At 38.1% G+C, this 17,708-nt stretch overlaps 1 protein-coding gene across 1 annotated transcript in view; it reads left to right on the top strand.

Moving 5' to 3' along the window:
• The window catches only part of LOC126329990 (ATP-dependent RNA helicase DDX3X-like), a gene marked incomplete in the record, with an annotated part of 151,391 nt that overhangs the window by 69,131 nt on the left and 64,552 nt on the right, over positions 1-17,708 (top strand). The window contains 3 exon segments of the mRNA XM_049996279.1: positions 1,949-2,093; positions 8,357-8,504; positions 13,910-14,091. Coding sequence (XP_049852236.1) covers positions 1,949-2,093; positions 8,357-8,504; positions 13,910-14,091 — 475 coding nt within the window.

Here is a 17,708-nt window from a genome sequence, read left to right as displayed (position 1 = left end):
ATGTATCTCTCCATGGTTCAATTTGTCACACACTACATTCCACTAGGAACACTGAATTTTGCTTTGATGTTGTGGTCTATGTGTTTCTTTAAAACGAAATTGGCAGTGAAAAAGATTTAAACAGAAAGTCCAGACGTTTGCTTATGTATGTGAAAACTAGAACTCCTTTAAAGTTTTTCTGTGATACTTACTATGAAATTGAAGTTTCATCTGTATATTCATATTTAACACTAGCAATGTCAAAATGGTTGTAAATGAAGTGGGAAGCCCAATAAATCTAAAAATGTTTTGGGATTCCAACTGCATGTGTATACATGCAAAAACCAAACTTCCAATAGCCACACAAATGGCAACTGCCTGTTGTTGTTGTTGTTGTTGTTGTTGTTGTTGTTGTTGTTGTTGTTTTCTTCAGTCCAGAGACTGGTTTGATGCAGCTCTCCATGCTACTTCATCCTGTGCAAGGTTCTTCATCTCAAAGTACCTACTGCAACCTACATCCTTCTGAATCTGTTTACCGTATTCAACTCATGGTCTCCCTCTACGATTCTTACCCTCCACGCTGCCCTCCAATACTAAATTGGTGATCCCTTGATATCTCAGAATATGCCCTACCAGTCGATCTCTTCATTTAGTCAAGTTGTTCCACAAACTCCTCTTCTCCCCAATTCTATTCAATACCTCCTCATTGGTTATGTGATCTACCCATCTAATGTTCAGCATTCTTCAGTAGCACCACATTTCGAAAGCTTCTATTCTCTTCTTGTCCAAACTATTTATCGTCCAGGTTTCACTTCCATACATGGCTACATTCCATACAAATACTTTCAGAAACGACTTCCTGACACTTAAATCTATACTCGATGTTAACAAATTCCTCTACTTCAGAAATGCTTTCCTTGCCATTGCCAGTCTACATTTTATATCCTCTCTACTTCGATCGTCATCAGTTATTTTGCTCCCAAAATAGCAAAACTCCTTTACTTCTTTAAGTGTCTCATTTCCTAATCTAATTCCCTCAGCATTACCCAATTTAATTTGACTACATTCCATTATCCTCATTTTGCTTTTGTTGATGTTCATCTTATATCCTCCTTTCAAGACCCTATCCATTCCGTTCAGCTGCTTTTTCAGGTCCTTTGCTGTCTCTGACAGAATTACAGTGTCATCGGGGAACCGCAAAGTTTTTATTTCTTCTCCATGGATTTTAATTCCTACTCCAAATTTTTCTTTTGTTTCCTTTACTGCTTGCTCAATATACAGATTGAATAACATAGGGGAGAGGCTACAACCCTGTCTCACTCCCTTCCCAATCACTGCTTCCCTTTCATGCCGCTCGACTCTTATAACTGCCATCTGGTTTCTGTACAAACTGTAAATAGCCTTTCGCTCCCTGTATTTCACCCATGCCACCTTCAGAATTTGAAAGAGAGTATTCCAGTCAACATTGTCAAAAGTTTTCTCTAAGTCTACAAATGCTACAAACGTAGGTTTGCCTTTCCCTAATCTATCTTCTAAGATAAGTCATAAGGTTAGTATAGCTTCACATGTTCCAACATTTCTATGGAATCCAAAATGATCTTTCATGAGGTCAGCTTCTACCAGTTTTTCCATTCGTCTGTAAAGAATTCGTGTTAGTATTTTGCAGCTGTGACTTATTAAACTGATAGTTCGGTAATTTTCACATCTATCACGACCTACTTTCTTTGGGATTGGAATTATTATATTCTTCTTAAAGTCTGAGGGTACCTATGGGATCATAACTGTAAATGTTAATACTGAAGGCCCCCCCCCCCCCTTTCTCTCTCTCTCTCTCTCTCTCTCTCTCTCTCTCTCTCTCTCTCTCTCTCTCTCTCTCTCTCTCTCTCTCTCTCCCCATCTTGAAATTTGTCGCAATTTTCTTTGTTAGTAAGATTACAAATATATCTGTTTTTTTTTTTTTCCTCCATAGGTTCTTAGTCCTTGATGAAGCAGATAGGATGTTAGATATGGGATTTGAACCGCAGATACGCCGTATTGTTGTTGATAACCAGATGCCTAAAACTGGAGATAGGCAGACGCTTATGTTTTCTGCCACATTTCCTAAAGAAATACAGGTATGTTACTGTTTCACAGTGTAAATTTGTTAGACAACAATGTATATACAGTGAAACCCCACTTTTACACTCTTCAAGGGACTTAGAAATGGTGTAAAATGTGGGAAATAATGTTTTAAGCTGTAAAAGTTATGTATAGGGTACACCCCTTGCATTTTTGCACTTCACATATGGTACATGTACATAACAGGCATCAAGACTTGTATGGGACTTTTTTATTATCTAGTAAAAACCACTGATGTAACTGGAAATAACTGTCTGGGAAATAGAAACATTTGACTCAATTTTATGTCATAATTGATGTTTTTGGTAGGCCTGCAGCTGTCATTCATTATCAAAATGAATTACTGCACTAGTTATGTATTTTTTCATGCTTAGCACCATGCATTGAAAAATTCTCTAATTGTCAAGTGCCAATATGTACATAAGTATTTTGTGTGGTTTTCGAATATGTCAGTCTGTCTCTCGTGTACTGTTGCCATCTTTTTGAGGTTATCAGGTACTGTGCCTCTTCAGTTATGTAATAAACCACACACGCTCGCAAACTGTTACTAACACTGTTTGTGTAACATCACAGAAACACTGCACTTAACAGAGAGATTAAATTGTTGAAACACATTTAGAGTGGAAAAAAATATGTAAACAGCGTTGTGTTTACTCTAAAATGCAGAGGGAATGACTGTGTCAACTAGCACTACAAGTAGCCAAACGCCAAAACACGTTAAATATGGTTCGACAAAGGTGCCACGATGATCACAACAATCATGAAATTGCGTTTGTGCAGTAGACACAGTTTGGAAGTGGTTGCGATTGGTCATGATGTCCTTACTCGAGCGAGCTTAGTTACTTCCGTCAGCCACTGTCGAGTAGAGCTTAACAACGGCGGGAGATTCAGCATGAATTGTTACAACGTCTACACATTTTCTGGTGCAAATCTACTGAATAGAGTGCCCTGGTGTCAGGAACTTAACCACATAATATTTGTAAACACTACGGGATGCCCAACAGCATCATGTTTTTCTCCACAAAAATTTTCTCACAATACGTAAATTGTGGGGAAATTATAAATATGTCGAGGCAAAATCGGATGCAAGTTAACATTGCAGACATAGGAAATCCAATAAACAATAAAAAATGGTGGAAAAACATTAATTCCGGGAATATAAAAGTAGGGTTATACTGTTCTTCCACATAGTCTTCGTTTGGAAAGAACACAAATCAGATTAGAGGATGGTGTTTTCTTCCTACAGTATTCCAGTGGTTGTATGGTATTTTGCTGCAAAGGTAATTATGATATGTTAATACATTGAGTGCTTGTCTTGCAAATAATTTACTTGCCCTTCAGGAAAGTGAACTAGCAGCAATTGAAAAATTTGAGCAACAGAAGAGAGCTGACTGAATATATCACACACAGACTGTTTCTAAAGCATTTTATTTATTAACTGGAAATCAGATTATCTGTGCCACAGAAAATAGATCATTGAATTATAATGTGGGTCAACCTCATTACAATTTAGTTGTGGCTAATTGGTATCACACACAGGGGTAAAAGCTTGGATGTATATGTGTCTGTTGAATTACCTTTGAGTTGTATACACTGATGAGCCAAAACATTATGACCACCTGTTACAAGCATGTTGTTTCACTTTTCAAACACAGTGCAACATAGATTCTGCTTGACATGGATTCTAAAAGTTCTTGACAGTATGCCAGAAGTATGTGGCACCAGATGTCTACACAAACGTCAAGCAGTTCCTGGGAATTAGGGGATGGTGGTTCATGGGCACACAGCTGGTGTTCGACATATATTCCAGTGGGTACAAATCAGGCGCATTTGCTTGCAAAGACATCTCTACTTTTTTTACCACATATGGGATATCTCTGAGGTGCTGGCAGGTTCACTGAGCAAGTTCTACAATGGAACCACTCAGGGGTCAAGAACAAAAGCAATAAGGAAGTCGGACAGTGACAGTTTCCAATTTTTCACTGTCACGAGAAAGAGGAAGAATTTGTGGAAACAGACTTTAAGAATAAGAAAATTTCAACAAGAAAAACAATTATGGATTATAAAACAAGAAAGAATAAGTAGTAAATTAACAATGAATAGATGTGAATTCAAAAACTGCCAAACTAAAAGCAAAATAAGACAATTAACTAAGTAACATATGAAAGATAGACAGGAGTTAATAATTGGGATAGACAGATGAGGAAAAAACATGAATGTAATGAACACATTTCATATTGACATCTATACTCCAGCTGATAAAATAAGTTGCTTTAATGAGAAGTAACCATAATTTGCACAGATGAGCCAAAACATTATAACCACTGCCCACCATGATATTGAATGGCTCCTGGCAGTGTAGCAAGCACTCGATGCAGTAAGGAAAAAATGTAAGTGCAAGAGGCAGGAATGGGCAGTCATTATACTGAAGATATAGGCTGCAAATGTGGAAATCCCCTGACATGATTAGTTTTGACAAAGGGCGCATGTTGTGGCAATGTGGCGGCAAACCGGAATCTCAAACAGCGTAACTGGAAACCTGTTGGTGCACTGCTACCATGAGCACCTATGGTTGAAGGATAGTGAAATAACGATTAGGCCGTATGGTACTCTACTAAGAAGTCTCATCACAAAATGGACATGTCAGAAGATCCCTCACTCTGTAATACAGGATAGGCAGCAATTGCAGCAGAGCCGAGACAGAGTACAATGCGGATGCAGGCCTAATTGTTTCGAAGCACATCGTTCAAAGGCCATTGTTGAACCTGGAGGTTCACATCACATGATCCCTACATGTTCCTGTCGGTTATGACTGCAATGGGTACATAATCAGATTTTGACACCATGGTTCAATAGAAACATGTCATCTGTCAAATGAATTGCGTTCTTGTTACACAGGGTGATGGCTGGGTCCTTACACACTTTCATCCAGGCAAACGGCTGCACAAAACATGCACCATGCCACAGATGCAGGCTGGTGAGGACAAAATTATGCTATGGGATACACTGACTTGGGCTCTCATGGGATCTGTGGTGGTTATCAACAGCAGCATGACAGCAATGAATGACGTGAACATTATTGTGGATCACCTGCATTGCTTCATGCTTAAAGTCACCCCATACAGTGATGAAATCTTCCATCTGGATAACAGTACATGTTGCAAGGTGAAAAGCGTGCTCCAGTGTTTTGATGGGCATTATTTTGTGTTCACACTTGAGAGACTCTAATCTTATTTTATAGACATATTTTCTTCTTCTTCTATAACAGAATCCTGGCTAGCATGTTACACACTTGCCTTTAATCAGAGGTAATTCATAGCTGTATAGTTCTTATCAGCTTAGTGTAAACATTCTGTCAACCTCCAGTTTTCATTGTCATTAAAGAGGAGGAAAAATACTTTCATTTGAAGTCAGTTGTCTTATCACTTACCGATATGCTGATGAACTGCAACATTCTCAGTTACTGAAATGAAATGTTTGAGAACAAGAAATAAACAAGACTGTAATGAATATCATCATAAACTACCTTTTATGCAGCTAATTTGTTTAAAAAAAATTATCACAGTGTATTAAAATGTATACAAACCATTGCATGTAATGTTGGGATGGAAATATACATTACTATCATGGAGGTTGGGAATAACAATAAACTGTCCACTTTATGCAGAAGTAGACCTCACGAAATTACTGCCACGAGGCTTATGGATTTCAACCTTCAGAGGTTTTAGCATTGTGTTTGCTCCATTTCACACATTTACATAAATATGTAACATAATTATTGTAGACAGTATCTTAAAATTATACTTTGTCAAAATTGCACGTGCAATTTTGTGCGCGCACACACACACACACACACACACACACACACACACACACACACACACACACACACACACACACAGAGAGAGAGAGATTTCCAGGTATAAATTTTTTTTTGGGCTGGGAAGAAGTTTGTACATCACAACTTTTTCTGCTTACTTTCGTCAGTCATTATGACAACTCTTTCAATAATATAATTCGTTCCTACAGTCCACGATTACTATTGTGGTTGAAGCATAGTAATTGTTTCAAAAGCTGATTGTAGCACTGTCGCCAAAAGTATTTTGAGGTAAATACAGACTCTCGTTCAGTAGATAAGACATGAGTATTAAACAATATAGAGGAGTTCTGAACAGAGCTATATTTCTGAATTAACAAGGCAACGCTCCAATCCAACATGTTGAAATTTGCAATAAAATTTTTCACATACGAAGAATACAACAAAAGAAATGCACTGTCAACATTAAAGCATGCAAGATGCTTTGTGAGGATTTTTATTTTTATTTTCGTGATTTTCGCTGCAATAACTGGTTTGTGCAGCCGTTCCTGTCTAGAGTGAATTTGCGAACAAGCACATGCAGACATGAGAAGAGAACATAATGCCATGTAGTCCAAAGCACACACAAGCATATCTGAAAGAAAAACATGCATGTTTCAAAGCCACCGACTCAAAGGCGTGTTACTCGGAATTTCCATAACCATATTGGCAATAATAGGTGACAATGGGCATCCCATCATAACTGTTTGTCTGCTCATAGTACTGGTATTGAATAAAAAGTAATTTGAGGTTGACATCTAGCGAAATAGGTTCATTATTCAGCATCAAACTGCCCTCAGTCAACCATAACGAATGGGAAAGAGGAACACAAGTGAAGAGAGTCCACATCAAAACTTACTAGATTGTCAGTCAAATGCTTTCCCTCAAATAGATACAAGAAATCCATTGAGTTCTTAATGTGATGCTCACATTGACATACTATAGGGCTCAACAGGGAAGTAAAGTGTTGCGCTAGTCAATACGTTGGAGCAGCAATGTTTCGCAATCAAAGAGGAACCCCTTTCTTGTGGAACTTACGGATGTCATATAATCAGGAGGAACAGCACAATAAGAGTAGACTCTTGGTCTCCTGCGATAAGGAACTTTGTTTTAGAAGGCTGTTGGGCATTCTCTCAACACTTTTTGTGGGGGCCAGCACCAATCCTCCGATACACTGAATCAGACAGCTCACACTGCATCTGTTGAATATAGTCCTGCTTGTCCAAAATAACGGTAGCATTGCCCTTGCATTTCTGAATTCAACCCACCCGAATATTTTTTTTCATGATCAGGATGAAAAAGGATAGCGGCCTTCCCTTTCTTGATGTATTGGTCAGGATGATGACAGATGGTATTTTGGGACATTCTGTTTGTAGAAAGTGTGCTCACACAGACTTGCATATGTGGGCTAACAGTTTTCACCATCGGACTTAATGTGAAGGTGTACTTCGTATCTTTTTTCACAGACTATATGTAATCTCGGAACCTGGGCTTTTCAGCTAATAATAATGAGGTGGCTCCAAAGTCTACAGCCATATTGCCTTGTTCTGGGAGTACTTAGAACAGCTTTGGTTGTATTTTGCGGAAATATGATGTGAAGTGTATTTTTCGATCACCATTAAAATCGAGGCCCATTTCGGTTCTGTAAAATGATGATCTTGGTTTGCATAAGGCGTATGTCTACTGTATTCCTTGCAGTTGTGGCATGTCATATATTGGTTAGAGTATCAGTACTATTGAGGACCAGTGTACAGGCATAAGCGGCACTGACATCTTCAACTGCCGAACAAAGTCACCATTGCAGAACACTGTCTTGGCACCGGTCATCCTGTGGAGTATAACAACATAGATTCTGGAATGCTCTTCTAGCTATAGGGATAGTGTTATTAAGGAATCTTTGAAATTAATTTAGTAAGTAACCTTATAAATAGAGGTCGTGGTTTCTGTTTAAATTCTGTGTGAAACTCTGCTCTATGTTGTCAAAAAAACAGAGGGTCAGATTTCATGCTACCCCACTCGTTAATAATTCTTGATTATTACTTTCACTATCGATAACTTCTAATGTAAGTCATCTTTGGTTGGTGGTGGCATTAGTGTGCGTGTTGTTGACGTAGTCACCTGGCTGCATTTAACAAGTGATTTGAAAACAGTTACTATGACAGGACAGGTTAAAATAGATAATTGCATTAAAGAGCAATGTATGGCCTACACTTAGTGTTTTACGAGAATGGCAATTGAACCCATACCTTTTAATTTACCTTGGCAGAGCTAACCATCTCTGCTTGTCACACTTCTCCCTCAGGCTCTGAAGAAAATGAGAACACACAATGTTTGAATCTCAGTTTTAGAAGATAAATAATCACAAAGTTGGTTTAAAACATTTAATCTTTTTTTCTTTTCTAGATGCTTGCCCGGGATTTCCTGGACAATTACATTTTCTTAGCAGTTGGTCGCGTTGGTTCTACATCTGAAAACATTACCCAAAAAATTTTTTGGGTTGCAGAAAATGACAAGCGCTCATTCTTGCTAGATTTACTGAATGTACCATCAGGTAACATGCAAAATTTTCTATTTATAATAAATGCTTTTTCTAGTGGATCTTAGTGAATTTAAGTTGTATTTGGATCCCTTTTATTACAGTTACTGTTTGAAAGCATTTTCCGCGAGTTCCACCTCCCACATTTCTTTGAACTTGCATTCCCACTGAAAACATTAACCATATGGGGGAACTCCAGAATAAACAGCTGGATCTCAAAGGAAATAAGGGTTTCATGCCAGAAGAAAAATGAAATATGTAACTCAAATTCCTCACTTGTAGTACATGCATACTATAAAAAATACTCCAAAATATTAAGAAAAGTATTAAAGCACCCAAAATAATGCATAATGATGAAATTATTTATAATTCAGCTAATAAATCAAAGGCTTTGTGGAGTGTTATAAAAAAAGAATGTGGAGAATACAGACAACCTTGCAAAAATATAACACTATCGCATAATAATAAAAAAGTAACAAACCCCTTAGAAGAAGCCAACACATTTAACAACTTTTTCACAGGTGTTGCTGATAATATGTTACAATCAAACTTTAAGAGCACCCAGGCAAATGAATATAAAATAAGTGCATGTAGAGGATCAATGCACATCAGTTCTGTTTCACAAGATGAAGTAGCTAAAGCTAGAAAGATATGGTATTAGAGGTTCTGTCCAACAAGTGGAACAGTTCCTTCCTGACTAATCGTATGCAAGCAGTGTGCAAAACTGTATCTAATCACTTGTCTGACTATAGACAAATTAAATATGGTGTACCCCAAGGATCAGTATTGGGACCCCCTTCTGTTTCTTCTGTACATAAATGATCTAAGCTTAAATGTTTATGCACACAAAACAATCATATTTGCAGATGACACCACGATTCTACTAAAAGGAGACGACGACGAACGGTTACTGCAGACAGTAAACATAGTCACGAAACAACTTAGCAGCTGGGCACAGAGTAATCAGCTTGTAATAAACAGTAAGAAAACCATTGCTCTAAAGTTCCACAATGTTCCTAACAAGGACATGTTTATTCATCAGTCTCTATCAATGACGAACCAGTTGGTAACAATACTGAAACCAAATTCTTAGGACTTTGGCTGCAGAGTAACATCAGATGGAATAAGCATATTGAAGATCTCAATGCAGAACAGAGCAAAACATGTTACCTTCTTTGTTCATTAAAATCATGCGGTAGTGAGAAAACAGTATTGAATGCATATCATGCATACTTTCATTCTCATCTTAGATATGGGGTCACCTTCTGGGGAAACTCTAAAACAGCTAATAGCACTTTTAAACTACAAAAAAGGGACATTAGAATCTTGTTTGGGTGCAAGCCTAGAGTCTCTTGTAAACCCCTGTTTAAGAAATCTGGTATTCCTCCATTACCATGTGTGTACATTATGGAAACCCTTTCGTTCTTTAAATTAAATGTAATAGGCAAGGACCGGAGACTGCAAAAATCTGTGATATACACGAGCTCTTTACCAGACAAAACAGAAACTTACGTATGACTCAAATCAGCACAGCACTGTGCCAAAAAGGTATTTTTCACATGGGCGTTAGCTTTTATGTTTTCAGGAAGTTTGTTATAAAGCTTATCACTGAGGTCAATACATTTGGAAAATCTCTAAAGTCATATTTACATCATCACTGCTTTTACTCCATTGAAGAATATTTAAATTTATGAAATGTGTTATATAAATACTTACGTGTAAAGTGTGTTATTGTAACCTTAAATATGTATGCCTTGAAATTACTTTCAGCGTGTATATTTATAACTTTACTTGTCCAATGTCTTATGCATAAGCTGCTATGTAGACAACAGGACCAATAAAAAATACAATACAATACACACATATAAGATTCCTTTTGAGAGTTACTAGGTTAAATTTCAAAATTTAATTATTTGTTAATTCAAAAATGAATGTTAGAATTCAGCAACTAGTAACTGAATCCCCATGTTAACAGTAATTACATTCTTAATTAATGGCTGCAGATATATAAAGTATGTACTTATTTATTGAATTCTGATGTGACTGACTGCAAAGGGTAGCCTCTCCAGCCTTTCTGTCAGTACTGCCCCGTCCTTTTCATTGCCACTATTCTGTCCTTCCCTCCTAACTACCACAAACTTACCCACCCTCTCACTACACACCACTTTTTTTTTCCATCACACACAACCCTCAGCCCATGTTTCTCCACACTTCACACCCAACACCAGCCCACGTTTTTCCACCCTTAACACCCAATCCCAGCCCTCATTTTTCTGCCCATCCCATGCACCCCCGTCATATGTTTTTTCTGCCCATCCCATGCATCTTTCACCTTGGCAGTCCATCTTTAGCATAGATGTGACCTCCTCCTCACTTCTCTCGTGGGGGTCTGAAGAAAATGAGAACGCACAAATTTAGAAGATCCATCATCACAAAGTTGGACTACAACATTTAACCATTTTTTCTTTTGTAGGTGCTTGCTTGGAATTTCCGGACAGTTAAACTTTTTGCTGTTTTTCTGTCCATTCCGTTTTTATTTTCTGGCAGTGTCGCACACTTCTGGCCGTGCAGTGTGGTGCACGTTTTTCTGGCACAGTGCAGAGGCTCCAACTTGAAAATATTTTTTTTTTTTTTTGGGGGGGGGGGGGGGAGAGAATCATTTTATTAGGTACTACATTTGACAGATAACTTTAGAGTTTCCATCTACATGTTCGACACTCCAAACCAGTCCTATTTGCAGATGACACCAGTGTATTGATTGAAGGTGGAAATAGAAAGACTCTTAGGCTGTATGCTGAAGTCACAAATGAAGATATTTTAGAGTGGTTTGTGAGGAATAAGCTACTAATTAACCATTAAAAAAGGAGAAAAGAAAAGCCCCTATACAATTCTACACACCGCCAAATTAAAAATCCATTAAAACCATATATTTCTTTGGGAAGACCAAAAAATTGACACTGAAACAAAATTGCTTTGTTTACTTACAAGACAATCTAAAATGGAATTCCCACATCACATTCTTAAATTCTAAGATATCTAAAATGACCTATGCAATGAGAATTATATGGAACAACATAAGTGCTGAAGGAGAGGGGTGTATTATACATGCATACTTCCCCTTTTGAGTTATTATATTCTTTGGAAATTCCCCTCAGAGCATAACAACGTTCAAGAAACAAAAATAGATTGTGAGGATAATGAAAAATGCAAACAGCTGAAAATCATGCAAACTAAGATTGGCTGACAACTAGCCCCTACCCCTCGACTCACTGAAACGTCAATCACAATGTCATTTCAGTTGGAGTATAGATCAGTAGTGGTACAAAACAAACACATAAATACTGTTGAAGAAACATACCACAATTTCTGATGGCATGTGTACTACTCCTCAGATCATTCCTGCATATGAAATAGACACATATGGCATCAAGGTAGAGTTTCATTGATTCATCTCTGTGGGCATAGAGAAGAGCGATTGCATTAAGATGATCCTGCCACATTATAGAACAAAGATACATTTTCACCCTCCACAGACAAGAAAACGATCGCTGAGTGGTGCTGGATGTTATCAGAACCGTCAGCACTGCACGCATGAATTTCACTTGTTCAGGCACTAGGTCAAACAGGTGGTTTTCCTGATTTAGGTATTTCACTATGTCATCCAACGAACTAATATTCACAGAATCACTACTTTAGATAATCTCATGAAACATGCTTTGGTGCAGAAGCAAGCGTTCTTTGTCTATATCTGATTCGTAGAAAGATATAATATCAAATGAATGTTTATCACCAAGAAGAAATTGTTGAATTTGATTTACAGACATAAATGATAGAGTTTTGAACCGTAATTCCAGGAAGCTGTATTATGAAACAATGGATACATCCATCAATCTTCTATATTTGTCACATTCTTCAGTGAATGTATCTATAGATGAGTTGATGGAATCATCGTAATTCTTGGGGACTTTTCTTCTACGGGGTAATTTTGGGGAATCAACATCCATATCATGGCATTTTGAAGTTACTTCACTCCAGAATGATTCAAAATTGTTTCTCATAAATTTAATGGAAGTTACAAGAGTGGAAACAATCTTACTGACCACGTCTAAGTGTAGGGATTTCCTCTGTTGTGCTGTGTTTACGGCGAACTGTGCCATGCCCAGGGTGGCGATTTTTGGGGATGGCAAATTCATCTTGCGTAAATGAAGGTGTGAGAATAAATTTTAAATACAAATTATTTATAAAATCAAGGATCTTATTGAAAATTATATACGGTACAGAAATAGTGTGCTCCAATTTACAAAAGAAATGTTTCCTCCAACAAAAACGCCTTAAAATGTATTTCACTGTAAACGTATCGCTGACTCCTGCTTTGATCTTAGACATATTCACATCAAAGAGACGAATGAGTGCAATATGTGAAAATAAGGTGTCATGTATGAAATATATTGTGGGAAAAGTTGACTGTCAAAAAAGGGTGGGTGGGGGCACTTAACATGTTTGCGTGTGGCGACAAAATCCCTGGAGCCGGTGCTGACTTGTGTGGTGTTGTACATAGTGTTTGTCAATAGAATGTACAAAAATGAAGAGTCTTTAACGTTACCTAGTCCTTCTAGCGATCACCGTCAAATTCAGTGTCACTATTGCTCGTTAGTTTCTTTTACAAGCTGCCAGCAGACTGCTGGGGGAGGAAGTGGAGCTCGTCCTAGCAGTCAAAGCACTGCGAGCTCATGGTGAGCTTTCGTTCCCCGCATACCTCCGTACAGTAAAAGTGTGCGAATACCACAGATGCAGGGGACAAACCCTGTCACGACAGTTCGTCACATGCAGAGGTTGGAGGAGTAGCAGAAAGGAATACGCAATAGCTCGTAAAATCAGTATTTTTTTTCCTACATAATCATTACATACTACTATGCAAAAATGTATGTGCAAGTTTTAACAAATTTCCCCGTAAAGGATGAGGAAGGGGGTGAGAATGGTGAGAAATGCATGTTTGAATATTTGAGGGGGCGGGGGGGGCAGGCACAAAGTACCTAGAACCCCCCCCCCCCCCCCTCAAGTCGGCGCCACTGGCACGACGCATGTTTTTCTGCATGACCAGAGTATTCTGTCATTTCTGCGCAACTGTGTTCCCTCCTCCTCCTCCTCCTCCTCCTCTCTGTTGTCTCCTTCGTCTAACTACTCCCTCACCTCCTTGCCCTTCAGTTTGTCTTGACTCCTGCTCTATCAGTTCCTCAGCTAAAACATTTTGTGCATATTTTTTTGAACATTAGTTGAAGCTATAACAAAACAAGTTTTCCATTCACTTTAAGAACAAATTGAATATTTCTCACTGTAATTGCCGAATCTATATTTGCTGTGATTATGCATAGGTAATTATTGAGATTGCTTAATCCCATGCTTTTGCTTTTATGTTGTAGACAAAAATGCTTTAACACTTGTTTTCGTGGAGACTAAGAAAGGTGCAGATGCTCTGGAGGAATACCTATATGAGTATGGTTATCCTGTAACCTCAATACATGGAGATCGCACACAGCATGAACGAGAAGATGCTTTAAGAAAATTTCGGTCTGGTCAAACGCCAATCCTTGTTGCAACTGCGGTATGTAAATTATATTGACTTTTCATCTGAATTTTATTTTGCAATTCTTTCATGTGCTGTCAATAACAACAAATAAAATTGTGTTGTGCTGTTTGTAATGATAGTTTGTGTACGCACTTCTCAGCGTTGATGACTTATTATAGGGGTCTCTTTATTGTGGAAAGCTGTAGGCATTGCATTGAACTAAACTTTATGCAGACACATAGACAGAGTAATTGGAGACTGTTTATAGTGTCATAGCTTTCTATTTCCACTAACTGAACATTCCACAAGTGTAAAAGGAAACTGTAGTCACATTACCCCCCCCCCCCCCCTTTTTTTACCTCGGAGGATTCTTAATGGTTTTCATTAATTGTGTACCTCAGCTTCATCGAAGAAGTTACCAGATTGCAGATTGTAATTTCAGACTTGGTAGACATGTCTTCATTAATCGTAGGCAGTTGTGCTGGAAACTGGAGTTTAAGATAATGTGGAATGAACATGTTTTTCACTATTACTAAATGTGCAAATGCTGTTTATATTATGATTTAAGGACAGTATTTAAAATCAAGAAAATGTTGTTAACATATTGTTTTAACAAATGTCACAGGATGGGCACAAAGGAAGTTAAAACAGAATTCCTTAGGTGTTACTTTGAATAACATTTTCTCCATTGACTATGTATATTTAACGTAATCACACATTTGACATTTTGGTTTTAAGTTTATACCAAATATAATAGCAATAATAATAATGAAGTTTGATATTCCAGAGGAACAGATATGTGGCTTGCACAATGATTACACGGAACAATGGGAACCCACAACTGCCAAAAGGCAAAAGAAGTGCAATAGATGTGAACTTGTGTGACTTGCCAGTGTTTATTATACAAACTATCTGTATGAGAGATTGAATTACAAAATTTCATTAAGTTTCTAACCAGGAGCTAATTTTATAAGATAATCTGTGTGCTTTAGTACTTCAATTTCTTGAGTTTCTGTGTGTTAATTTAATATCTAATATCCATAGTTCTCACATTCCCGTTCATATTGGAAAGTCAACAGATTATGTGACATATTAAAAGTTCCTAATCAGGGGCGAATTATTTTGTTTCACCCAAGTGATTTGGTAGTTAAGTTTTTTGAATTGCTGCATATTAATCTAATTTATTAGACACAGTTCTTGCGTTTTCGTCAGTGTCTACAAGAGTGCTGCGCAGCACATGTTTATAGTCCATTTATCTGCCTAGTTCAGTTTTCCGCGGTCTCTAGTATGGACAGGGACTGTAATTATTGTGTGCAGATGCAAGCCAAGTTGGCGACACTTCGCTCTCAGCTTCAGGCTGTGACGGCTTCGGTCACACACCTTGAGGCTGCAATGGATCGGGCACCACTGTTGTAGGCCGGCCATGGGGATCCAATAGATGTCCAGCACATCAGAGTCCTCTAATCGGTCCTCATCGGTGTACTGAGATTGACCCCTCACATGTGGTCGAGTGGGAGGTTGCCGCGGAATGTAGCAAGCAGTGAAATACTTCCCAGGCGGCCGCATGTAAGGCCTCCCCAGTTTGTTTGACAATAAAGTTCCAGCTGCAGTGTGTGGCTGACACAGTCGCTGAGCCAGGTGCCATTGCCTGTCCTGTTTCAGAGAAGACCTCTCAGCCTGCAAGATCTGGACAATCACAGAGGGTGGGATAGTTGATAATTGGGAGCTCCAACGTTAGACGTGTTATGGGGCTCCTTAGGGACATGGCTGCCATGAAAAGAAAGAAAACCAATGTGCACTCCATATGCATAACTGGTGGAATCATCCAGACGTGGAATGGGTCCTTCCAAATGCCATGAAGAGCACATAGTTTAAACAACTGCAGGTGGAGGCTCACGTCAGTACCAATGATGAGTCACTTTGTATCAGAAGAGATTCCCTCTGGCTAACAGTAGTAGTAAAGGCTGCTAGTCTTGCTTGGGAGATGAAAGCAGAGCTGACCACTTGCAACATAGTTGACAGGACTGGTTGTGGACCTGTGGTACAAAGCCTAGTGGAAGGTCTGAATCAGAGGCTCAGATAGTTATACGGCTGTGTAGGCTGGAGTTTCCTCGAATTGCACTAAGACACTGAAAGCTGGCTAAAGCGAGAGATAAGCCGAAATTTTTGCAAATAACCTGATGGTGTTCCAAAAGGACAGGCTAAACACTGCTGGTGATGGCATGTTTGTTGCCATTAGTAGTTAGTTCCTGTGAGTTAGTATGGGCAGGGGTCATTGTTGGCAACCGGAATAAAATAATAATTGGATCCTTTTACCGACCTTTCAGTTCAGATGATAAAATTGCTGAAAGGGTCAAAGGAAACTTGAGTTTGATTTAAAACACGTACCTGACTTGTAGTTGGTGGTGACTTTAATTTGCCCTCGATATGTTGGCAAAAGTACATATTTAATTTCAGAGGTATGCCCAAAACATAATCCAAAATTGTGCTAATGCATTATCTGAAAATTATTTCAAGCAATTAGTTCAATGGCCCACACTAATAGTAAACTGTTGCGAATACACACTTGATCTCTTAGCAACAAACAATCCTGGGTTAATAATGAGTATCAAAACAGATACAAGGATTAGTGAACATCGGGTTGCCATAACGAGATTGAATATTGTAATTCCCAAATCCTCAAAAATAAAAAATATACCTATTCAAAAAAGCAGATGAAAATTCACTTGACGCCTTTCTGAGAGACAATCTCCACCCCTGTTCGTGGGAGAATACGTCAGATATAAATTGAACACACATTATGGAAGTAATGGTATATGTAGTGTGGGAGTGTGTGCAGGTGCTACATGATCTATGTGTAAGTAATGTTGACAACAGCCATACAAGCTGAAATTCATTTTATTGCTTTTTGCTCATGTTAGTAGTTGCTGTGTTTCAGTATGAGAGTAATTCTTATGAGTAATCAGATCTGATTTTTTTTTTAACTTAATGTACATAGGTTTGTTTCCAACAGAATGCACAGCTTTAACATTTGCTATTGGTTCCAACTGAATCACATTTTAATGACTTACAGCCAAAATTGTAAGTGTGGGATTTACAGTAGAATATATGCAGCCAGTGGCGGAGGAAATACTTCAGTTCAAAAAATTCAGAAGACTTCAAACCAAATCAGATAGAATTATGTCCTCAAATAATGGCCTGTTTACTAAAAGAAAATTAAATAAATTATTAAGATGAGTTTGTTTCTTCCTTTCAGTATAATGTACTGACAAGTCTTTATCACTCCAGCTTGTTGATACTGCAAGAATTTGACTGAACTGTTGAAAAATGAGCTTCTTACGGCATCAGATTCTTCACATCAATATTTTTTTTTTTTTTTTTTTTTTTTTTTAGCTGCATCCTTGTCATTATCAATGTCACCACTCTAAACAATAATTATTCATCTTGTTACTTCGGGAATAAACCTCGCAGCCTACTGTGCATCCCGTTTGGAGTATGTTGTCATGAGGAACATCCATGAGATCCCCCACTTGATAAAATATATGTAATGATTATCCATTTTTCTTTATGGAAATAGCTTCAACTGCAGCCAATGTTGTACCAAAGCCAGAATCTACTAAATAGCCAAATGGTGTCTGATGAGTTACAGCATA

The sequence above is a fragment of the Schistocerca gregaria genome, chromosome 2 (genome assembly GCF_023897955.1).
Source record: "Schistocerca gregaria isolate iqSchGreg1 chromosome 2, iqSchGreg1.2, whole genome shotgun sequence".
Lineage (NCBI taxonomy): Eukaryota > Metazoa > Arthropoda > Insecta > Orthoptera > Acrididae > Schistocerca > Schistocerca gregaria.
The sequence above is the reverse complement of the archived record's forward strand: the minus strand, read 5'-3'. Positions and strand labels throughout refer to the sequence as shown.